General features: G+C 42.9%; 2 protein-coding genes across 3 annotated transcripts; one reads left to right on the forward strand and one right to left on the reverse strand.

Moving 5' to 3' along the window:
• Positions 1-12,112: 12,112 nt before the first annotated feature.
• Positions 12,113-18,808, reverse strand: gprc6a (G protein-coupled receptor, class C, group 6, member A). Its single transcript, XM_070912653.1, has 6 exons — positions 18,615-18,808; positions 17,999-18,293; positions 16,158-16,961; positions 14,669-14,884; positions 14,228-14,351; positions 12,113-13,230 (listed from the first exon to the last, which is right to left on the reverse strand). Exons 1-6 carry the CDS (start codon positions 18,806-18,808, stop codon positions 12,113-12,115), a joined length of 2,751 nt encoding a protein of 916 aa, XP_070768754.1.
• A 1,923-nt stretch (positions 18,809-20,731) lies between these two features.
• On the forward strand, positions 20,732-23,020 carry cnih4 (cornichon family member 4). Of its 2 annotated transcripts, XM_070912515.1 has the most exons (5): positions 20,732-20,800; positions 21,577-21,645; positions 21,840-21,952; positions 22,353-22,493; positions 22,623-23,020. In XM_070912515.1, exons 1-5 carry the CDS (start codon positions 20,732-20,734, stop codon positions 22,648-22,650), a joined length of 420 nt encoding a protein of 139 aa, XP_070768616.1. In that variant the 3' UTR covers positions 22,651-23,020. The 2 variants fall into 2 exon arrangements, with proteins under 2 accessions (XP_070768616.1, XP_070768618.1); XM_070912517.1 differs by lacking the exon at positions 22,353-22,493 and having other exon boundaries at positions 22,623-22,650.
• Positions 23,021-24,016: the final 996 nt, after the last annotated feature.

The following is a 24,016-nucleotide window of genomic DNA, read 5'->3' on the forward strand; positions in this document are numbered from 1 at the left end:
ACTTTTGAAGGAAATTTGAGTGTAACACCATTTTACTTGTTTTCCAAATGTACTCCCCTTCTTTGGGTTTGTGCTCCAGTCTGCCCCCCCCCCATTAGAACATTTCTAGACCCGCCTCTGCCCACATACACATCACATGGTTAAAACGCACAACACAAGGCCCATGATAATCAAGGCAAAGACCTAGTATAGATGTCGGAAAATGGACAACTCGCTAACTGTAACCTGAGCTAGTAACTTGCAAATGGTAAGCTTGTAAGCGTGATTGTGTCACGGAGCCAATGGTCCAAATAAAATATACGAACATTACAGGTAGTAACACTTTTCTAAATATGGTTGTAAATCACAGTAAATCAGTCAAATCAGAGTGAGGGCACGAGCAACAGGACGCTGACTGCCGTTTACTTAACAGCCACCAGTGTCATTAAAAACAACAACTTTCTGAAAACTCCGTATTGAACCTTTAAGACAAAATCTGCCACTTCAATGTTTGGGAAATTTAAGTTCAAGCAGTAGGTGTACCACACACTGAATAAAAATACTTAATTACAAGTAAAAGTCCTGCATTGAAAATGTTGCTTCGTAAACATGTAAGTATAATCGGGAAAATGTCAGACAAAAGAACTCAAATTTGTACTTAAGTACGGTACTTGAGTAAATGTTTATTTATTTTAAGTACATTTTCATAACCCCATAGGTCATGAGAAAAACAGGAAAAGACAGGCAGATAAATACAAATGTGTATTATAACAAATTGAAATAAACTGAAGGGTAACTGCAGATATAAGGTGTGTTCGTCAATGACATCAGGAGTGTTTCTGTGGATGTGTGAGAATAATGTCGGATGTGGTGTTGTGGAGTAAAAATAAAATAATGCTAAACAATTCAATTCAATTCATTTCTATTCAATTTTATTTCTATGGCTCCAAATCACAACTAAAGTCATCTCATGACACTTTACTCATAGAGCAGGTCTAGACCGACTCTTTATAATGTTATTACAGAGACCCAACAGTTCCCACCATGAGCAAGCACTTTGGCAACAGTGGCAAGGAAAAACTTCCTTTTAAGAGGCAGAACCAGTCTGTAGGTGGGGGGGGGGGGTCATCTGCTTTGACCGGTTGGGTTGGAGAGAGAGAGAGAGAGAGAGAGAGAGAGAGAGAGAGAGAGAGAGAAACATAGAGAGGGAGGGAGAAAGAGGGAGGGGGAGAGACAGATAGACAGACAGAAAGAGACAGAGAGACAGGCAGAGATGTGTGGCAGCACTAGCAGTAGCAATAGCAGCTATAATTATAATAATAATGGAAATATGACTGATAATAGCAGTTACATTTGTAATAATAGCTGAGATTAATAATAGCAATGACAGCTTTAATAGTAACAGAACTATGACTTAACATAGTAACTGTAGTGATAAGAGTCAAGCAGGCCATGGTTGCAGCACCCATGGCGGCAGCAGCCAGGCGTACCAGGACCATGATCCACAGGAACCTGCGAGACGACAAAGCACAAAGAAACTCCGGGGAAGATATAAAGTTAGTAACATGCATTGGAGGGACATGAATGTGTAAAGATGGAGAGGGAGAGGAGGAAAGCTCAGTGCATCATGGGAAGTCCCCCAGCAGTCTAGGCCTATAGCAACATAACTAGGGGCTGGTCTAGGCAGGCCTAAGCCAGTCCTAACTATAAGCGTTATCAAAAAGCAAAGTTTTAAGCCTACTCTTAAAAGCAGAGAGTGTATCTGGACCCAAACTGGGAGCCGATTCCACAGGAGAGGAGCTTGATAGCTGAAGGCTCTGGCTCCTGTTCTGCTTTTGGAGACTCTAGGAACCACAAGCAACCCTGCATTCTGGGAGTGCAGTGCTCTAGTGGGGTAATAGGGTACTTTGAGCTCTTTAAGATATGATGGGGCTTGACCAGTAAGAGCTTTCTAAGTCAGGAGAAGGATTTTAAACTCTATTCTAGATTTTACAGGGAGCCAGTGCAGTGAAGCTAACACAGGAGAAATATGATCTCTTTTCCTGGTTCCTGACACTACACGTGCCGCAGCATTCTGGACCAGCTGGAGAGTCCTCAGGGACTTATTGGGACAGCCTGATAATAAGGAATTGCAATAATCCAGCCTAGACGTGACAAATGCATGGACTAATTTTTCTGCATCTGTTTGAGACAGGATCTTCCTGATTTTTGCAATGTTACGGAGGTGAAAGAAGGCAGTTCTTGAAGTTTGTTTTACGTGGGAGTTAAAGGACATCCTGATCATAGGTCCTGATCAAAGACAACTCCGAGATTCCTCACGGTGACGCTGGAGGCCAGGGCAATGCCTAGGGTAACAATATCCTTAGATACTGTGTTTCTGAGGTGTTCAGGGTCAAGAACAATAATTTCTGTCTTGTCCAAGTTCAACATCAGATGATTGCAGGTCATCCAGGTCTTTATGTCCTTAAGGCATGCTTGTAGCTTGGCTAACTGATGAGGTTCTTCTGGCTTGATCGATAAATGTAGCTGGGTATCATCCACATAGCAATGAACATGTATGGAGTGTTTTCTAATGGTATCTCCTAAAGGAAGCATATATAAGGTGAATAGTATTGGTCCAAGCACAGAACCTTGTGGAACTCCATGACTGACTTTGGCGTACATGGAGTATTCATCGTTAACGTACAAACTGAGATCGATCTGATAAATATGACTTAAACCAGCTTAGTGCAGTTCCTTTGATGCCAATTAAATGTTCCAGTCTCTGTAATAGGATATGATGGTCAATGGTGTGGAATGTAGCACTAAGGTCTAACAAAACAAGTACAGAGACAAGTCCTTTGTCTGATGCAGTTAGAAGGTCATTTGTAACTTTCACCAGTGCTGTCTCTGTGCTATGATGAGCTCTGAAACCTGACTGAAAGTCCTCAAGCAACTTATTGTCATGTAGAAAGTCACACAGCTGGTTGGCGACTGCTTTCTCAAGAATCTTGGAGAGAAAGGGAAGGTTAGATATACAGTTGTGTTCAAAATAATAGCAGTCCCACATCACTAGCAAGATAAATCACTGTTTTTGTTAAAATTTCAACTTCTACACTGCAAGTAAGTTTGTAGAAGGTTTAGTAAAGGTATAGAAAACCAACAGACCCAACAGGCATGGCGTGCATGCTGCTGATTCTGTGAAACTGAATCATTAACTGAAAGGGGCGTGTTCAAAAAAATAGCAGTGCTGAGTTCAATAAGTGAGGTCATTGATAATGTGAAAAAAACAGGTGTTAAACAGGTGGCCCTCATTTAAGGATCAAGGCAACTGACACTGCATATGCTGGCTGTGCATTTGTCCTTGAAAAACAGAGTAAAATGGGTCGTTCAAGACACTGTTCAGAAGAAGAGCGTTCTTTGATTAATCAATTAATCAAAAACCTATAAAGAAGTGCAGAAAATGATAGGCTGTTCAGCTAAAATGATATCAAATGCTTTAAAATGGCAGCCAAAACCAAAAAGGCGAGGAAGAAAAAGAAAAACGACTATTCAAATGGATCGGAGAATAACCAGAATGGCAAAGGCTCAGCCAATGATCAGCTCCAGGAGGATCAAAGAAGATCTAAGGTTGCCTGTGAGTACTGTAACAATCAGACGACGTCTATGTGAAGCCAAGCTACCAGCAAGAAGCCCCCGCAAAGTCCCATTGTTAAAAAAAAGACGTGCTGAAGCGGTTACAATTTGCCAAAGAACACATTGACTGGCCTAAAAAGAAATGGCGTAATATTTTGTGGACTGATGAGAGTAAGATTGTTCTTTTTGGGTCTAAGGGCCACAGACAGTTTGTCAGACGTCCTGCAAACACTGAATTCAAGCCACAGTACACAGTGAAGACGGTGAAGCATGGTGGTGCAAGCATCATGATATGGGGATGTTTCTCGTACTATGGTGTTGGTCCTATTTATCGCATACCAGGGATCATGGATCAGTTTGAGTACATCAGAATACTGGAAGAAGTCATGTTGCCGTATGCTGAAGAGGAAATGCCCTTGAAATGGGTGTTTCAACAAGACAATGACCCCAAACACACCAGCAAGCGAGCAAAATCATGGTTCTACACAAACCGCATTCAAGTAATGGAGTGGCCAGCACAATCCCCGGACCTTAATCCCATAGAAAACTTGTGGGCTGACATGAAAAATGCTGTTCATGAGGCAAAACCAAGAAATTCAGAGGAATTGTGGAACGTAGTACAATTGTCCTGGGCTGCAATACCTGTTGACCGGTGCCAGAAGTTGGTCGACTCCATGCACCACAGATGTGAAGCAGTTATCAGAAACCGTGGTTATGCAACTAAATATTAGTTTATGATTCTCAGGAAAGTTGAATCTTCAAGCATTTCTTAGTTTATACAGTACATTTGAGTTTGTAAAGACAGATGTCAACACTGCTATTTTTTTGAACATTATATTTCTTGACTTTCTGTAAAATATCAAATTCAATTACTTTTTCCAATTTTCTTGCTTTGAAATAGAAAGTGCTGTGTCCCCAATGCATTTGTGTTCATTAAAATACAATTTATTTGAGGGATTTTGACGTTTACTCACCTTTTTAATCACACTGCTATTATTTTGGACACAACTGTAGGTCTTTAGTTGGCTAAAACCTCTGGATCAAGAGTGGGCTTTTTAAGAAGAGGTTTAATTACAGCTACTTTAAAGGACTGTGGTACGTAGCCTGTTAATAAAGACAGTTTGATCATGTCTAGTAAAGAAGTGCTGACTAAAGGTAAAACCTCTTTAAGCAGCCTAGTTGGGATGGGGTCTAAGAGACAAGTTGATGGCTTAGATGAGGAGATGGTTTTAGTAATTTGGTGAAGGTCGATGGGAGAAAAGCAATCTAAATATACATCAGGTTTTTCAGCTGTTTCTGAGGTTCCTGTGTTTGGAGGTAAAGTACCACCTGAAGACAGGAGGTGGTCAATTCTGTCTCTAATAGTTAGAATTTTATCATTAAAGAAGCTCATGAAATCATTACTGCTGAGGGTTATAGGAATACATGGCTCAATAGAGTTGTGACTCTCTGTCAGCCTGGCTACAGTGCTGAAGAGAAACCTGGGGTTGTTCTTGTTCTCTTCTATTAATGATGAGTAATAGCCTGCTCTGGCTTTACAGAGGGCCTTCCTATAAGTTTTAAGACTATCTTGCCAAATTAAATGTGATTCCTCCAGTTTGGTGGAGCGCCATTTCCTTTCAAGTTTCTGCACTGTTTGCTTTAATTTGCAGGTTTGGGTGTTATACCATGGAGCTGACTTTCTTTGTTTTATTATCTTCTTTTTAAGAGGGGCAATAGAGTCAAGTGTCGATCGCATTGAGCCTGCTAGAAGCTGGAACTTTTATATCAGGTGGAGCACTGGGCCCAGTCTGGTAGGACACTGCAATCAACTCCTCCGGCACCTCAAAAGACAACAGACTGACACACAAACAGACTAAGAAGGGGCCATCACATAATGTAGTTACATTCCACCGCTGGTTGTTATTGTATGGTAAAAGCACAATACCAAGGCTGTTTAGCATCCAGTTATATTGGACAACTGTCGAGTGCCAGAACTGCTGAATATGTGGCATGAGTTGATCAATGTCAAACGGACCACTGTCAATTTTAAACTGAAACAAAAATAACACTTTGGAATGTTGTTTGTTGTTGATGAATTAGGCATTCTTACATTTGCATCAGACACAATCGATCCTATTCACACGGCGGCCATTTGCCTCTGACGTCTTGCTCAGGGTGGGAAGCTCAAACGCTGTCATCAGGTGGTACTGCTGTGTTCCAGGTTGCAAGTCATATAAACTGTAAATTTCCCCGCTGTGGTGTAAATTTCCCCCATGTGGGATTAATAAAAGTCTAAATCTAACTGGGGAATCCGACAAATCGTTATGTTTCACCGCTTTCCCATTGATCGGCGACTGAAAAGACAATAGATAGTGAAAATCTGGAGGGACGTCGGGCCAAGGTAAAACTACATTTGATAACCCATTAGCTACCGTTTGACAACAGCTAATGTTAGCATTCGACCACTTCCTAGTTGTCATTACCGTTTGATATGATGGGGGAGGCGTAAACCGTCCTGCCGTTAACTGTCCTGCTGTCTCTTCACCCGACCTCAGAAATGTTCTGGTTAAGTCAGTGACGTTATGTTACTGGAACACATATTTCTGTGCAATATTCATACAGATTACATCAAGACAGTTAACGTTACAAGCCTGATTACATCCAGCGCACGATTAAACGGTAATGTGAACGTTAGCTAGGAAGTGGTTGGATGCTAATGGTAGCTAATGGTTTATGTGACGTGTTATCATTTAGAGCCTCTGCTGTTGGCTTATGACAGGATATAAATCCTGTGACTCTTTATTAAAGACATTATTGCTCATTAGACTCATGAACCTTTATTAATATAACATGTTTAATTACATACATATTGGCTTATTAGAAAGTACTAAATTATTAATGCTTAACCAACATTTATAACGTTACTACCAAGCAGAAACCCAAAACCAAGTTATTAACAGAATATTAAATATATAAATACCACTAATAGTAAACAACATTAGTAACAATTTATAAATGGCTTTTATAGCTATTATGGAAAGTGATACCGAAGCAACTGAAACCTAATAGGAATACAGTGCATCCGGAAAGTATTCACGGCGCTTCACTTTTTCCACATTTTGTTATGTTACACCCTTATTCCAAAATGGATTAAATTAATTTTTTTCCTCAAAATTCTACACACAACACCCCATAATGACAATGTGAAAAAAGGTTTTTTGAAATTTTTGCAAATTTATTAAAAATAAAAAACTAAGAAATCACATGTACATAAGTATTCACAGCCTTTGCCATGAAGCTCAAAATTGAGCTCAGGTGCATCCTGTTTCCACTGATCATCCTTGAGATGTTTCTGCAGCTTAATTGGAGTCCACCTGTGGTAAATTCAGTTGATTGGACATGATTTGGAAAGGCACACACCTGTCTATATAAGGTCCCACAGTTGACAGTGCATGTCAGAGCACAAACCAAGCATGAAGTCAAAGGAATTGTCTGTAGACCTCCGAGACAGGATTGTCTCGAGGCACAAATCTGGGGATGGTTACAGAAAAATTTCTGCTGCTTTGAAGGTCCCAATGAGCACAGTGGCCTCCATCATCCGTAAGTGGAAGAAGTTCGGAACCACCAGGACTCTTCCTAGAGCTGGCCGGCCATCTAAACTGAGTAATCGGGGGAGAAGGGCCTTAGTCAGGGAGGTGACCAAGAACCCGATGGTCACTCTGTCAGAGCTCCAGAGTTCCTCTGTGGAGAGAGGAGAACCTTCCAGAAGGACAACCATCTCTGCAGCAATCCACCAATCAGGCCTGTATGGTAGAGTGGCCAGACGGAAGCCACTCCTTAGTAAAAGGCACATAGCAGCCCGCCTGGAGTTTGCCAAAAGGCACCTGAAGGACTCTCAGACCATGAGAAACAAAATTCTCTGGTCTGATGAGACAAAGATTGAACTCTTTGGTGTGAATGCCAGGCGTCACGTTTGGAGGAAACCAGGCACCGCTCATCACCGGGCCAATACCATCCCTACAGTGAAGCATGGTGGTGGCAGCATCATGCTGTGGGGATGTTTTTCAGCGGCAGGAACTGGGAGACTAGTCAGGATAGAGGGAAAGATGAATGCAGCAAAGTACAGAGACATCCTGGATGAAAACCTGCTCCAGAGCGCTCTTGACCTCAGACTGGGGCGACGGTTTATCTTTCAGCAGGACAACGACCCTAAGCACACAGCCAAGATATCAAAGGAGTGGCTTCAGGACAACTCTGTGAATGTCCTTGAGTGGCCCAGCCAGAGCCCAGACTTGAATCCGATCGAACATCTCTGGAGAGATCTGAAAATGGCTGTGCACCGACGCTTCCCATCCAACCTGATGGAGCTTGAGAGGTGCTGCAAAGAGGAATGGGTGAAACTGCCCAAAGATAGGTGTGCCAAGCTTGTGGCATCATATTCAAAAAGACTTGAGGCTGTAATTGCTGCCAAAGGTGCATCAACAAAGTATTGAGCAAAGGCTGTGAATACTTATGTACATGTGATTTCTCAGGTTTTTTATTTTTAATAAATTTGCAAAAATCTCAAAAAAACTTTTTTCACGTTGTCATTATGGGGTGTTGTGTGTAGAATTTTGAGGAAAAAAATGAATTTAATCCATTTTGGTATAAGGCTGCAACATAACAAAATGTGGAAAAAGTGAAGCGCTGTGAATACTTTCCGGATGCACTGTATATACAGTCATGGAAAAAATTATTAGACCACCCTTGTTTTCTTCAATTTCTTGTTCATTTTAATGCCTGGTACCACTAAAGGTACATTTGTTTGGACAAATATAATGATAACAACAAAAATAGCTCATAAGAGTTTAATTTAAGAGCTAATATCTAGCCATTTTCCATGGTTTTCTTGATAATAACCAAAATCACTTAAGTTCTTACATCAATAGCTATGGCATTGTACTGCCAAAAACAGTGCTTTTAGGCATTCCATGTTTTCTTTTCTGTCTGTTTTAGTCACATGATACACACAGGAGTTAGTACTTGATTGCATAACCATTGTTTTTGATGACTGCAGCCATGCGTCTTGGCATGCTCTCCACCAGCTTCTGACATTGTTCTGCTGTCACAGCAGCCCATTCCTGTTGCACAAATTCAAACAAATTTGCTTTGTTTTTGGGCTTGTGGTTCTCCATTTTGAGTTTGATGATTTTCCACAGGTTTTCCATTGGATTTAGATGTGGTGATTGAGCAGGCCAAGGCATGGTTCGAATGTTCTGGTTCTCCATCCAGGCTTTAACTGACCTTGCCGTGTGGCAAGGGGCATTGTCTTGTTGGAAAATCCAGTCATTCGAGGCAGGAAAGAGTTTTCCAGCTGATGGAAGAAGACTGTTTTCAAGAGTAGCCCTGTACATGGCCTGGTTCATTCGCCCTTCACACAATTGCATTTGCCCTGTTCCACCCATACTGAAACAACCCCAGATCATCACTGATCCACCCCCATGTTTTACTGTAGGGGCAAGACAGTCTGGTTTGTAGGCTTCTCCAGGCTTCCTCCTAACCAGTAAGTTGGCTGGAGTGGGCATAAACTCAAAATTGGATTCATCACTGAAGAGAACCTTAGCCCAATCATCAACAGTCCAATCCTTGTGATCCCTAGCAAAGAGTAACCGGGCCTTCCTCTGTCTTTCGTTGATGAAGGGCTTCTTCCGTGCCCTGTGTGACTTCAGACCAGCTTCAAGAAGTCGGTTTCGAACTGTCCTTGCCGAACAAGTCACATTTCTCGACAGTGCCCACTCATTTTTAAGCTCCTTGGAGGTCTGACGATGATTCCTGACACAGGAACGGATGAGTGCACGGTCATCTCGTGGGGTAGAAAGACGTTTCCTGCCTCGACCAGCTAGCAATTTGATGGTACCATGTTCGGCTTGTTTTTTCTTGGTGTAATGAACGGCTGTCTTGGAGATCTTCAGTTTTTTGGCTACCTGTCTCTCACTCATGCCAATTTCCAGCAGTGCCAAGATGGCTGCCTTTGTGGCTTCACATAATTCTTTTGTTTTAGGCATTATGTGAGAGCTGACAACTTCTGAGTTGTGCTACGGCTTGAATGTTAGCAGGAAACCACTCCAGGCCTTTGCATGTGCAGTGCTGCTTATGACATGAAATGGCCTCTTATATGCCCTGGGAATACAATTAAGCTTAAGCATGTCAAATAGGACATAAAGTATTATGTAATCAGCTGCATTTTTTGTCGTGTTCATTGTATTCTTCAGGTAATATACCTTTAGTGGTACCAGGCATTAAAATGAACAAGTAATTGAAGAAAACAAGGGTGGTCTAATAATTTTTTCCATGACTGTATATATATATATATATATGTATATATATATAAATATATGGGAAACCCTGTCAGGCTGTTTATTGTTGAACCTGGTTATATCCTTGAGGTGGAATCTCTGGTCACTTATATCCCATTACAGCGTGGCATTCATTCCTAGGAGTAGGCCGGAGTTTACATTCCTCACAGCTGTGGGAGAACTTCAGGTTTCTGTTGAAGCTCCAATTCTCCCTGCAGCCATTCAAAATAGTATTCCAATAATAGTGGGGGGCGTTTCTTTTGTCCAACAAATGGACACCCAGTGTCGTTTCTGCTGTCCACTTCCCATAATCCTGCTCTCTCTTTTTCATAAACACACACACCGGCTGAAAGAACAAGGACACTGACTCACTGGAAAGGATTTAAGGGAAGCTGGAGATGCCATCTAATGTTTATAGTTCTCTTGTCCCTTCTCATCTTCTTATTTTTTGTTGCACAACCAGACTGACAAGTTCAGAGCCGGGGATTTTCAGTGTGGGTGAAACTCGATGACAAGCAGCACCTGAGGCTGTTTACCCTCTCATCTTATCATGCCCGACCACAGTCATTTTCATGCAATGGATTCATGGTCTTGAATGTCATTTTAAGATGTGTAGTGTGTGAACCACCTTATTAAATATTGGCTTTGTTTGGTCTCTGCCAGCATGACATGACACGTGATGACCCGTATGTACAGAAATGTGGCAGCAGATTAAATAATCTTCACAAACAGATAGGCAGATAAAACAAATGTAGCAGAGAAAACAAATTTACAGCAGTCTGCAGAGCTGTCGAAACAGAGATATCAATGAATTCATGTTATTTAATAATTCATGTTTTTTTTTTAAGTCTTAAGTGACCTAAAGTTAAAGCCCTGTAGAGTTCACCTGCTCTCTGCCTCTGATAGCAGACCTTGCTGTTTTTAAAGATGAGACATGTACAAATCCAAAATTCTGAACTGTTTTGCAGAAGGTTGCTTTCCCAACAGGAGGAAGCCAACCTATATTCACCACTGACTGAACAGCACCTATTAGTATGTGGGGTGTCATTGCGTGAGCATGTATCATTCGCAATTCGGACATGAGATAAGGATATGTGTTATATCAACAGCCGATTTCCATAAAACATATTTGCATTGCATCTGCAGACTGTGAAACTTAGTATAGTCTATTCTTGGCTTGAACAGCTATCAAAACATCTTTACCTCCTCACCAGTTCGCACACATGCAGCTTTCTCATATTCACAACCTGGAGGAGGGTGTGGCCGCAGAAAGGCCTGCTGTCACCTTCTCCTGACTTGTTTTGCAGGGTTTTTTGTCTTCAGGCCGGTACAACACATGATCAGATGGATGGAGGTCAGGTTTTGGGGTTTACTCAATATGGATGTAAATATTCTCTGACACCCTTAAAGAAATTAAAGCATTTTAAAGCGAGTCTATGTAACCTTGACAGTGCAACAGCCTTAGTGGCATTAAGTTCATGCTAAGTCTAACAGTCGCACAAGTAGAGAGGGGTCATAAAACAGAATTTAAAGTTACATTTAAAATCCAATTTCCATGTTCATGTTTGAAAATCGATAATTACTACAATCTAAAGTCCATTGACAATTTATTTTCAGTGTTTTTCCCACGTGGCCATAATAATTATGACGTAAAATATAAAGTGGACTGGATTTTCAAATTAGCAGATAATGTACAACCTAGGATATGCTACAGCTGTGTTTTCGCATACTATTCTCCTTGTACACACATAAATTTATGATTTGAGAGACACTTTTCTGTTTCATTATGCAGATGACATGGCGTCAGTTGGCCTTCTTCAGAAAACAATCCCCACACCAAGTGTAGCTGCATGCTTGGAGTAAATGTAGCTCCTATAGATTAATGTTAAAAAAGACATTTTAAGAAGAATTTCATCTCAAGGCCACTTGTACTTGACTGCTAACCAGTCCCATCGCCAGAGGAAACTTTTTGGACGGGCATCTGATTTCCCTGGGTAGGCCCTTTGTGTGTGTGTGTGTGTGTGTGTGTGTGTGTGTGTGTGTGTGTGTGTTATTAAAAGCAATAATGGAAATATTAAAAATTGAACATTAGCAGAAAGTACTTCTGACTTCTTAATTCTGATATAGAGACTCAGATCTTCTCAGAAAATGTACAATTCAATATAAATCATTTCTGACAGCCCATTTTAAACAATGACAATTTATACGCTGGTGCTCCTTCTGAGGCAGTGTCGTGTGATTGAACTTCTGTGAAAACGTATGCAGCTAATCCCGTCTCTGCAGTTTGTCATCACAGCAGGTTTGAGAGGATTGGCTGCAGGTACAGAGAGGGATGAAGCACTGACCATGATGTGATGACCGCTGGACTGTTGCTCTGACACTGAACTCCCAGACGCAGACACAGAGCCTGTGGTTTTGCTGGAGTATTCATATAGATCCTTCCTGAAAGCACTCTTGGTGTTTTGTTCTTTCTTAAAAAGAATTATATAGCACTTTGGAAAGAAGTGGCAGCTGAGGATGCCGTAATTGGAAATGAGAATGACCACCATCTCCACAGCCGGCAGGTACTCCCCTGCAGTGGTGACGTAGACAGGAATGAAGAGCAGCCAGGAGATGAGGTAGAGCAGCATGCTGAAGGTGATGAACTTTCCCTCGTTGTACTGCTGTGGCAGTTTGCGTCCTTTGAAAGCACAGATGAAACACACAAAAGCAAGGACAGCTATGTAGCCCAACATCACCCCAAAGGCCAAATATGAGCCCTCATGACAGTACTCCAGCAGACTGGTTGAATACCTGAGGGTGTAATTAAATGGGCTTTTGAGGACCAGCCAGCAGATGCAGGTAGCTGCCTGTAAGGCCACACAGATGCTGATGATGATGTAAGGCTGGTAGAGCCTTTGCAGAACCTCCTGCAGCTCAGGGTTGAACTGGAAGGCTAGCAGGATCTGCAGGGTCTTGACCAGGATGCAGGAGACACACAGAGTGAAGCTGATGCCATAGAGCACCTGTCGCGCCTTACACTGAAAACTGTTGGGCCGGCCAACAAACAGCATGGCACTGATGTAACTGATGACCAGAGAGAACAGGATTGCCTGGCTCAGTGGCCCTCCGGCAGCCTTCACTACAGGAGTGTCACGCTGATGTAGAAACAGAGCTGATACCAGCAGAACCAGGAGGATGCCCAGGGCAGAAAAGGTCAGGAGCACCACAGCGAAGCTGTTGTTCCAGGAGAAGAAGACCAGGTCTTTGAGGTTGCAGCTGGAGCTGCCCTTAAGAGACCACTCTGTATCTGTGTCACAGCTCAAGCACTGGTCCATATCTGCAAGGAGCACAAACCCAGGTACAAAATAAAACAATCGAAGCGAAGGCTCACAAAGATTTAACTGTGCACAGAGAATTCTGGTTGTTCAAAACCTCATTTTGAGTCAACATGAGAATCATAACTAGACGAGAATAACCAGGGAAGCTAGAGGTGAAAGGCAACTCGAGTTACTGTTTTAGTTTTGAAGATGTTTCTTCTCTCAACAAGAGGCTTCATCAGTTCTACTGACTAGTGGGGGTTCTCAGGCTTTCAGACCTTCTTGGGTCACTCACATGTTAATGTCAGTTGAGGATTGTGAGGTCATATTTGAGTTGTTAGGGTCACTTGAAGTGTGAACTGCCAGGGTAGGGACATCAGTAGTAAAGGTAACCTGGATGGCTGACAGTCTTCACAACAAACTACAGTAAGACAGGCTGATACTGATTGACCTCCATATTAAATAGCTTAAATATCTGGGATATTTAGTATGGGGGAGGTAGAGACGAGTTGACATTTAGCACAGGAGCTTGCACATGTTCGGCATGAAGACATTAATGTCCCCGATAACGTCTGTAGTCTCATTTAGCCTTTTTTACGACACGTAAAAGCTTCAAAATTCACAAGTGGGGGTACCTACTGACGCATTTTATGTCGTTCAACAAAACGTTCCACAGACCTTATTTCAGGCATCTGACCAAAAACCCATTCAAAAAAACCCATTGACTTCCAGACGAGGGAACCGGAAGTGTAAAAATGCTGACTCATATCCGGGTTTCAGCACTTATATATAGTAGACTACATAGAACAGCACTGTGATCATCACAGTCCTTCCTGATGGCACCTCGAGTGTGATCACACCTGGGTTGGAGTTAGTTATATGATCACCTAAAACGCATCTTAATGTGAAAATGGGGTTCATATTAACAAATGAATCTCACTCAGACTCTTAACCAGAGCACGGCTGTTAGTCGTGTGGCAGTGACACCCAGTGTGTGTATGGAGTGGAGTGTCTTGCCTGTGTCATTAGAGTAGTAGTTCTCAGTACAGTTGATGCACTCATAACAACAAGTGTGTTGACCCTCAGCTGTTTTCTTGAACTCTCCAGGGTCGCAGCTATTGGAGCATTTTGAGATGATGTGCTGAGGAAAGCAAGGAGAGACCATGATTATAGACCATTCATTCAATTTGAGTGTTTTTGGCTTATTTTTCTTGTATTTCAGTTTTTACTGAATGTGTTGTATTTTTACTGTATTCTACACAACATATTCTTTTTTTAGAGGACTCTTACTTGAGACTTACTTATTCTGTATATTGAAACTGAGATCCTATTTTTTCATATTGCTTAAGTCAGCTTTAATGGTCTGAATGCTTTCAGTAAACACACTGCAGTATGTGTGTGTGGGTATCTGTGTGTGTCTATACAAAATGACATAAGGGCAGCAGAATGAGGGCCTACCTTTAGGTCCTGGAAATGTTTGGTGGTGCTGCAGTTGGTGTAGATGAAGTTGTTGTTGGGCAAGTGGTACTCTGCCACAACATCATGGATGTAGATGTTCCTTCCATCTGACTCCCACATTGTCACATCGTAGCCCAGGTTAAGGTCTCCGCTGCCGTCAAACCTATAGCTCTTTTCTCTGAGTTTAAACTCCTGCCCCCTCAGAGCTTTCAGCACCTACACGAGAGACATTCCATTTATCAAATGGTAAATGATCTCACTTATATAGCGCTTTTCAACCTTGATGATGAAAATTATGGCTCAATTCCATTTAGCTGCTTCAGTTTCAGGGTCTGCAACTGCAACACGTCATGGCTTTCTGGGACAGGTTGATAAAACAGAGCCATTGCTAATGTTATTAGTAACAGCTGTGCTTTTCCTATTATGACGTCAAATAAATCAAAATGTTTCCTGGGACAAAAAAGGACTTTCATCACAAGAGAAGAAGTTTGTTTCTTTGTTTGGGTCTGTTCAGGTCCACTGCCTTTTGGATCAGGTCTACTTAACCTTTTGATGGAAACATTTGGACCAGTGAAGATCTTTAGCTGAAACCAGTGTGGAAGTGCCTTAAGCTGCATTTCCTCAAAATGTATTATATCTGTTTTTTTATATTTGTTTTTTGGCAGTTGGAAGCACTGTAGAAGCAGAAAAGTGGAAATCAAATACACGTGAACATCACTGCAGCAAGCTGAGAAGTTTAACCAATGGAGGTCAGCAAAAAACAAAATTTCGAGGGGGATAAGTTTGTATAAGTACATGTTTTCCACAAAAAGTAAGGGTCTCAATAGCTATTTTGATTCATTCATTCGTTCATTTTGTTTGTGTCTTTGTGTAGATTTTGTGAATCCCTTCAGGAACCTCTGGGTGACTCTACAGCCATGTCTTTCTACAATATGCACACTTTGGACTTGTGGACTGAGCCCTCATAGACTTCATAGACGAGATGGGTCTTAAGACCGAACCCATTTCCATGGATATGAATTCAAGCTCCAGAGTTTTGAAAATAGGTAATGAATGCAAGATATGTGCATGGTAGTGGGACTGTATCATACTGGACGTCCACAATAAGCGGCTGTCCAAATCCACAGTTGCTCACATCCGGGAAGCCTGCAAGTCTGCAAGCCGAGGGAAGTCTGGATATTTGGATTCGAGCCTTCATCCTCTTTAGTCAAAGACACTAGGCATTGGAGATAGTTGTTTCAACAGTTCCACAGGTGTGAGAAAGAGGCTGCCAATTTTCTCAACCGTGTGTTTATGGTAAGTATACCAAGGTATCATATTTAATGTGACAGTGATCTGTCTCAACAGCCAAAACCTAACCCTCAGCTTTATCTGAACCGCTAATCTTAGCTGCGTGTAAACCTAAACCTTAATCCATGCCCTAAAATGACCCCATGTGGACCTCAATAAAATACAACACACAGAAACACACAATGATGTATGTGAGTACCTCCCAGGGTTGCACTGCGCCTGCTGTTTTGCAGACTCTGCTCCTGCAGACAGACGCCACGGCCTGAGCAATGGCGCTCACAGCCATCTCAACACTGAAAATAGTGTCGCCGTGACTGTGTTCTCTGAGGGCAGTCGCAGCTTTAGACACCAGCTCAGCGTCTCCAGAACCTTGACTAGCATTTAGCTGCATGTAGAACTCCTGCAGGAAAGAGTTATTCCCTGTGTAGTTGTGTCCAGCTGCCTTCAGCCTGCTCAGGTACTCCATGAATGATGACAGATTTCCACTTTTGAAATTGAGGCCCAACACCCATCCTATGTCCTGCAGAGTTAAGTTTCCTGTCACAGAGTTGGAGGAGGACCAGCTGTCACTGGCCACCCAGACTCTTTTCATTGACTCCATATCCTGTCCTGCTAACAGCGTCTGACTCTTAAGCTCCCGGTAAAGGTACTTCATGTGAGTTGGCTTGGCAAATGACACGATCACCCGTACCTTGGGATTCTTGTGGATGGTTTTGGCAGACTGCGTGATAGCAGAGACGGCATCCTGAGTGGTTACGGATTGAGGTAGGATTGATTTGAAGGCCACACAGATTCCCTTTTCAGAAGCCTGGGACACAAAGTGTTGAAGAGCTGATTGGCCATAATCTCCATCCGTGGTAACTATTCCCACCCAGTTCCAGCCGAAGGTGCTGAGCAGATTGACCATGGCAGCGGTTTGATGCTTGTCATTAGGGATGGTCCTCATAAAGGCAGGGAAGCGGCTCTTATCGCTCAGAATGACTGCGGTTGATGAATAACTGATCTGGAGAAAAGGGAAGCAATGGTGTTATTTTCGGAGTGTGTCATTTCCAGTTGAACGGAAAAACACATAAAAATCATGCGCACATGGGTAACTGACCGTGGATCTGCAATAAATGATCCAATCACATCTCTGCTGTGCTGAGTTGCATCTTACAACCTCTAATAAACTCTTTGTGACTGTGTACGTATGTGTACCTGTGTCACCAGGTTTGTTTGGTATTTTTATGGCACAAAGCTGCTCCAACTGCAACCTTCTGCACATGTTAGGAGGCATGGTGGGCCTTGTAGCCTGATTGGTGGTGTGCCCATTGCAGTCAACTAGACAAACCCATGGATGTACACTTAACGAGTCATGCTGGTACATTTTTCTCTTCAAATACAAAGCAGCAATATATATATAAATATATATAGCAACCCTAAGTTACTCCTGATGCACCTTGCATGGCAGATCGGTCGCCATGGAATGGGAATGAGACCTGATCTGTAAAGCGCTTTGGGAGCCGTTAAGGTTGAAAATCGCTATATAAGTGAAGGTTTATTAGAGAGTTTGTCTTATGGTCTTATTGTGGCTCTAATAAAGGGGAAGGACCAAGGAGAACATCTTTGAACAGAGACACATAAATGGCCACTTGTTATCACATGACCAAAGTTGCATGGTGACTCTTGAGACTCTTGAGACCCTCGCTGAATGTGTTTACAATCTGGCAGTGGACCTTTGAGCTTGGATGTTTTTGTTATGCATACTGCTCCTGAAGGTCAAGAATGAAGTTCCATGCTCAAATGGAGGTTCTCGCTCTATTGACCATGAACATGCACACTAATGTAAATTTGGCCTGTGGTTGTTGATGTTGCCCTTTCATTTATGATCATAAAAGGTCCAGCTGATGTGTATCAGCTGCCTATGTCATTTGCAATGCAAACCGCTTCTGCTGCTTCGTTTCCCTGTAACACGCTGTGTCTGTCAGTCACACCACGGATGCTGGACTCCACCTGCTTCCTCACTGAGTCTACAGCATTTTCCTGTTTCTCACTACTTACTTGAGGAATCATCTTGAGAGTCAGTTGCCTGGCGATGGAGATGGATGTTTCAGAGTAAGAGGCCCCTATAACAGCCATGACTGGCTGGCCACAGGTGAAGCTGTTGCTTCCCGTGTGGCAGTTGGCCTGCTGGGTGAAGTCTGCTGTGGCTCTCAGAGCTGTGCTGACATCAGAGCAGGAGTCCAGGATCCGGTAGCCCAGAGTGATGTTAACATCAGCCAGCCAAGGGGATTTATTCATGGTCTCGATGGCATTGATCATAGCCAGAGCCTTCACTAGGCCTGTGTTCTCAAACCTGCGTGAATTGTGTAATGTCATCATCAAATGATAAAAACAGTGCAGATTTGTAACACTTTAGATTACGTGCAGTGTAATCCTTCCCAGTTTTCCCCTTGTTCCCTAACCTCCCTTGTACCTACATGTTTATATCAGTAAGAACTCTACTGTACGTTGTGGGCTGTATGTATCATGTTATTTTGCCTCCTGGTTACTCTCGGGACTAATTGTTGATGCTTAAAGGAGAAGTTTTGGGAGTCTGGGTAATTGCACCAAAAGAGTCATGGTCAAAAAGGACAAATACAGACTTGAAGTGAAAAGGTCCCAAACTTGATCTCACCTGACACATGGCTGCGCATTGGGTTCAAAGGTTTTGTTGTCTTTGTCAACATCTTCATGAATGGGAAAGATTCCTCCGATGATGATGTCACCTGGAGCTGTAGCTTCCGACACTATGGTACCATTTTCAGTGGCATGTCCTTTTGCCAGAATGATATGGAAAAGTGCCATGATTACAGGAGCAACCCAGGCCATACTACTGTCTCGTCTGTTGCCCCTCTGTGTTTGCTTTGCAAGCTCTCTTTACCTCTGTGTCCCCTGTCTCGCTGGCCTCTCTGCGCCTCCTCACCTCCAGCAGAGTGATACTCTCCTTTTTAAGCATCTCCACTGGGCTAGAATAAAATTCCCTCTTGCTTCCTCCTTCACAGTTTACTGTTCTCATGTTCTCCCCTGCAGCCCTGCCCATTTCTTCATGAGTGACAGGAGGGTGAGTCACAGTTCTGCAGAAGCAGCTTTCATCCCATTTGTTGTTTTTGTGCTTATGGGACCACGCCAACACACACATACTGTCATCACTTTAGTACATGAACAGTATCTCTGTGTACTGGGTGACACGTTACTGTGTAGTATTTGTATTAAAGAGGTAATGATGAGGTTCATTTTTCTATATTAGATAATGGGTTAATGGGGATGCTTACTACCTCATATTTAGTAGATCATTATTATCATACAGTAGGTCACACATTAATGTTTGATACAACAGAACTAATGAGCAGTAGTACTAAAGAGTATTAACAAGCATTTAGTGAACATTCAGTAACTGTTTGTACAATAAAGTGATTTCAGAAAAGTGGGAGGAGGATATCCTCACACTGAAACTGAGCTCAGATTCAGTTTTAAAAACAACTTATTCATCCCATTGGTGGTTTGCCAACACAAAAACATAAACAAACAATTGTGTGTGTGTGTGTGTGTGTGTGTGTGTGTGTGTGTGTGTGTGGCCTGTATCTCTAGGCCACTGGTAGTACAGTAACTAACACAACTTTTTTTTTTCATGATGAATTAATATGTGGATTTATTTAGCCATTTAATGGATTAATCATTTAGTCCAAACTGTCGCTGTCACAGTTTCTCAGAGCCCACGTTGGTGTCTTCTTTGCCCAGACAACTAAAATACTCAGTTCATAATCAGTGATATAACACGTTAGAGAAGCTCCCACCAGACAATTGTCGGTGATTTTGATAAATAAACGACTTAAACGATGAGTCGATCATCAAAACGATTGGCAATTCATGTTCTGCTGATTGATTAAAGAGCTAATAATTCAGTGATAGGATGTAGACAGCGTTTCTGTTACTGTTCGGGACAGTATCACTGTCAGTGCCTTTCTACCCCGCCGACTGCCTGGTGGCAGGCAAGCTGAAACAGAAACGCATCGTTACAGAAGCAAGCGCAGTCTGCACATAACCAAAGCACTGGGTAGGTCCGACTTCACCTTCAGTGGACATGGAGACAACTGCTACAGGCGATGAAGCATATCCCATCTGAAGAGAATTTCTGTGTAAACTTGCAAGAATTATGCAAATACATCAGCGTCATCAAACATGCTGAACTGCTTCAGTGCTGCAGGACGACGACGGAGGAGAGGGAGGCTCAGGTGAGTGGCCGCCTGCCTTGAAACCAGACTGCTGTGGGTCAAGAAGGTAGTTCTAGTGGAGATATGTACAGTTAGTTTAAAAAAAATAACTTTTAGAAATGATAAATGAACCCTTTAGTGCCCCTGCACCTGCCAACAGCCGAAAGTTGAATTTGACAGTTCCGTCTTGACAGCAGTGTCCAACTAAACGCTAAAACAGAACTAAAAGTTGTACACAAATTATTATTTGTCTTATAGACATATATGATGCCCCCCACCCCAATCTGAATCACTATAGTTTAAGTTATACATATCTTTTGTCTTTATGAGACGTGTGATTTATTCTGTGCTCGCATCAGCTTTACTCCAGTCCGCTAGGTGGCAACACTGCGATACAATGACTGTCATTACACACGCGCGCGCGCACACACACAGACACACACACAGACACACACACACACACACACACACACACGCGCGCGCGCGCGCGCGATAGCGAACTGGCCGGAAATGAAGACAAATCACTGACGGAAGAAGAAAAATGGAGGCGGCAGTGTTCATCTTGTCTCTTGTAGACTGCTGTGCGCTGATTTTCCTCTCGGTCTACTTTGTATCCTTTCGGCTGTGTGTTTTCTGGTGGCTCTCTGGTTTATTCATCAACTCCGGCGTGCGGACCGGAAGCCCTGATGAATCCCCTTTCTTTATATTAGCGCACTAACGCCACGTAGCTAACCGGTTAGCCGCCTTGTTACATTAGTGTCAGTGACGGGCTTGCTAGCTATGTTCACTTTTGGTGGACTTGTTTGACAGCAGAGTGACCATGTTAACTGGCGACCTTCAGCCGAATTCGTCTGTTGTCGTAGTTACGACAGCTGTTGAACACGTAACGTTAGCTGTCCTCGTAAACGCCTCTTTGTTTAGTTTTTCATCAAAACACACCTGGTCTTGTTTGAGGAAACGTATCACACACTAACACTCTGTTGCATTTTGAACGTTGCTTGTTGTTACGGAATTTGTTGAAAACAGGTTGCTGTCGTAACTACGACAACAACAATAGCCGCTTTCGGCTGAAAGTCGCCAGTTAACAGGGTCGCTTGTTAAACCGAAACAGCGGGACGACAACATGGACCGTTTTAAATGAACATCTGCCTTTTACAACGCTACTGATGACCTTGTAAAGTTATTTGTACAATACTAACTCCAACTACTGTCTCTAACCAACATGCTGCTATCTGATAATAACCAGGTCAGCTCTTCTGGCAAAGTTTTGAGTGATGGTTCCCTTTGTGTGCTTGTGACTCTGTGTGCAGCAAGCCGTCTGATGTGTGTATAGTCGTCTACCTGTATCTTTTGATAGATTTTTGTGGACCTTGACTTGAAGTTCAGATTATCACGCTGTCCGATCTAGAATGTGACTACATTAACGCTCGAGCCTGCTGTTCCAAACTGAACAAAGTGAGTCGTGTCAGTGTGGATTGTTATTGTCGGAGGACATTACATACATACCTCACAGATTTTTTTTTACTCTTTATTTGTTTCTTGTTTTAATATATTAAATGATGATGGCTGACGCTGATTTTATGTCTGTTAAAGAGGTAATTAGTATTCTGATTTATGATATCTGACTTTGACGTTTTGTGTTTTTCCAGTGGGTCATCCCAGAGATGGTTGGCCAGTGTCTCTCCACTATGCTGATGCTGGTGTCCATGCACTGGTTCATCTTCCTCCTCAACCTGCCTGTAGCAGCCTGGAACATTTACAGGTACCTCATACTGCCGCTGGTTCCTGCAGTGCTCTTCTGTGTGGTTGGGTAATATGACAAAATATACTTTTTATAGTGCAATAGGTATTAGGCATTATATAGGTAACTCTGGGTGAATTAGTCCGTTGAAATCAATGCTGCAGGACTGCCTTATATTATGCCCGACGTTACATGTCTCAGGTATTTAATTCACCGGATTAGTCAAAAGACAGACATCCTCGTATGGTCTTGCACTTGAGATATCAGGAAATATATGGCCTCATATTATATATTGATACTACGATTTAAAATATCAGGTGGGAAGATGTTACCCATATCACACCCCAATACTGTAGTTAAGATGTCTTACTGTCCACGGTGCACTGAGCCTCCTGGGTTTACTCTCCTGTCGTCCCTGCAGGCATGTGAAGGTTCCGATGGGAAACATGGGGGTTTTTGACCCCACTGAGATCCACAACCGAGGGCAGCTCAAGTCCCACATGAAGGAGGCTATGATTAAACTGGGTTACCACCTGCTCTGCTTCTTCATTTATTTGTACAGGTGAGGGCAACGGCATCTACAGACTGACACTGACATTTAGTGACATGTTCAAGGCATTTCTGCTTGCAGTCTTGTATAATGCGGTGGTCACTTCTGCATTAACGTGTGTCTTTCCCCTGTTTTTTCAAGCATGATCCTGGCTCTGATCAACGACTGAAGAGGGTTACCTGCTCCCCCCCTCACACCCTGCGTCCTGCTTCCTGTCCTGTATGCATAAAACCTTTTAGAACAGCAGAGACGAGTCATGTTGTCAGAATCCCAGAGTAACAATACTAAGGTTAATATTTAACCATTTAACACTTCGGCACCACCAACTTCTCCTACAACGGCCGCTGTGTATTATTGTGAAGGGGACATAACTCTATCTGCAACAGGAGTAATTACATCATCAACAGCAGTTACACAGCTTCTAGTGAGTAAGAAGGCTTCCCAGAGCAGATAGAAAGAGATGGAGCCATGATATGACTGAGTATCATTATAAGTGGAACACTGGGGGTGGGGTTTTTCTTTACCGCCAAATCCAAATTGCGGGGGAAAAAATGCCATTATTGCCTCAAACCTCACAACACATTCGGATTTGTTGCCATTTGTCAAAGTCTTAAAGGCTTTTGGTTTCAGCACTCTGAAGTCTTTCTCACAGCAGCAGCCTCCACAGTGGAAGCCAGTAAAACAGTGAGGAGGACGCAGGCAGGAAGGTCTTGGACACACTGGAGTGAATCAACAAACTAGTTAAACCCTGCAGGTACACTCGGCGACCACTTTATGTGGTCCATGTTTCTAGTTCTGGTAAGGGCCCCTGTCGAATAGCCCGAGTTCTTCCTTCTGTTTCATGTTGTCACGATGCCTCATGCACTTTCTGCAGACTGTGTGGCTTCACATTCATATAATACTAAAGAGGGCGGTGTTTAAACAACGCACAGTTAGTATAACGAGACGTTTGGCCCACAGAGCTGCCGCTCACTGGATGTTTATTTTTTGTTTGTGGCACCAGTCTCCACACTCCAAACTCCACAGACTGCTGTGGAGATCAGATACTCGGACCACCCCCGTCTGGCACCCACAATCATTCCACGCTCACTTAGATCACATTTCCTCCCCACTCTGAAGGTTGGTCTGAACAGCAACTGAACCTCTTCACCATGTCTGTGCGCTTTTATGCATTGGCTTGCTGCCACGCGATTGACTGATTGGACATTTGAATTAAGGAGCAGGTGTACCTAATAAAGTGGCCACAGAGTGTTCATTCTGGTCTTTTTTTGTGTGCAGTGGCACAGTACAGAGCTTAGCTGCTGGCCCTTTGTCAGCTTGTTACCACCGATGCAGTGCTTCCCACTCTGGGCTGCAGAGCTCTGTAATCCACATGCGGCTCCACAATCGGCCTGTCGGTGTTTAGTGCTCTGCAGAGAGTCTGACACCATCGCCGACTTGGCACGTTGAGAGGCAGTCGGAGCTCTCCGATTGGCCGTTCAGTCATCAGTTGTCCTTTTTTCCCCCACTTGTGCCTTTTCTTGTTTCTTCCACAA

Source organism: Enoplosus armatus, chromosome 9, assembly GCF_043641665.1.
Source record: "Enoplosus armatus isolate fEnoArm2 chromosome 9, fEnoArm2.hap1, whole genome shotgun sequence".
Lineage (NCBI taxonomy): Eukaryota > Metazoa > Chordata > Actinopteri > Centrarchiformes > Enoplosidae > Enoplosus > Enoplosus armatus.

Coding starts and splice junctions, on each gene's coding strand:
- cnih4 (XM_070912515.1), top strand. CDS start 20,732: ATGGAGGCGGCAGTGTTCATCTTGTCTCTTGTAGACTGCTGTGCGCTG. Junction 21,646..21,839: donor GCTGTTCCAAACTGAACAAA/GTGAGTCGTGTC, acceptor GTGTTTTTCCAG/TGGGTCATCCCAGAGATGGT. Junction 22,494..22,622: donor TTCTTCATTTATTTGTACAG/GTGAGGGCAACG, acceptor TGTTTTTTCAAG/CATGATCCTGGCTCTGATCA.
- gprc6a (XM_070912653.1), bottom strand. CDS start 18,808: ATGGCCTGGGTTGCTCCTGTAATCATGGCACTTTTCCATATCATTCTG. Junction 16,962..17,998: donor CTCTCAAGATGATTCCTCAA/GTAAGTAGTGAG, acceptor CCTTTTCTCCAG/ATCAGTTATTCATCAACCGC. Junction 13,231..14,227: donor CTACTACTCTAATGACACAG/GCAAGACACTCC, acceptor TGCTCCTTGCAG/ATATGGACCAGTGCTTGAGC.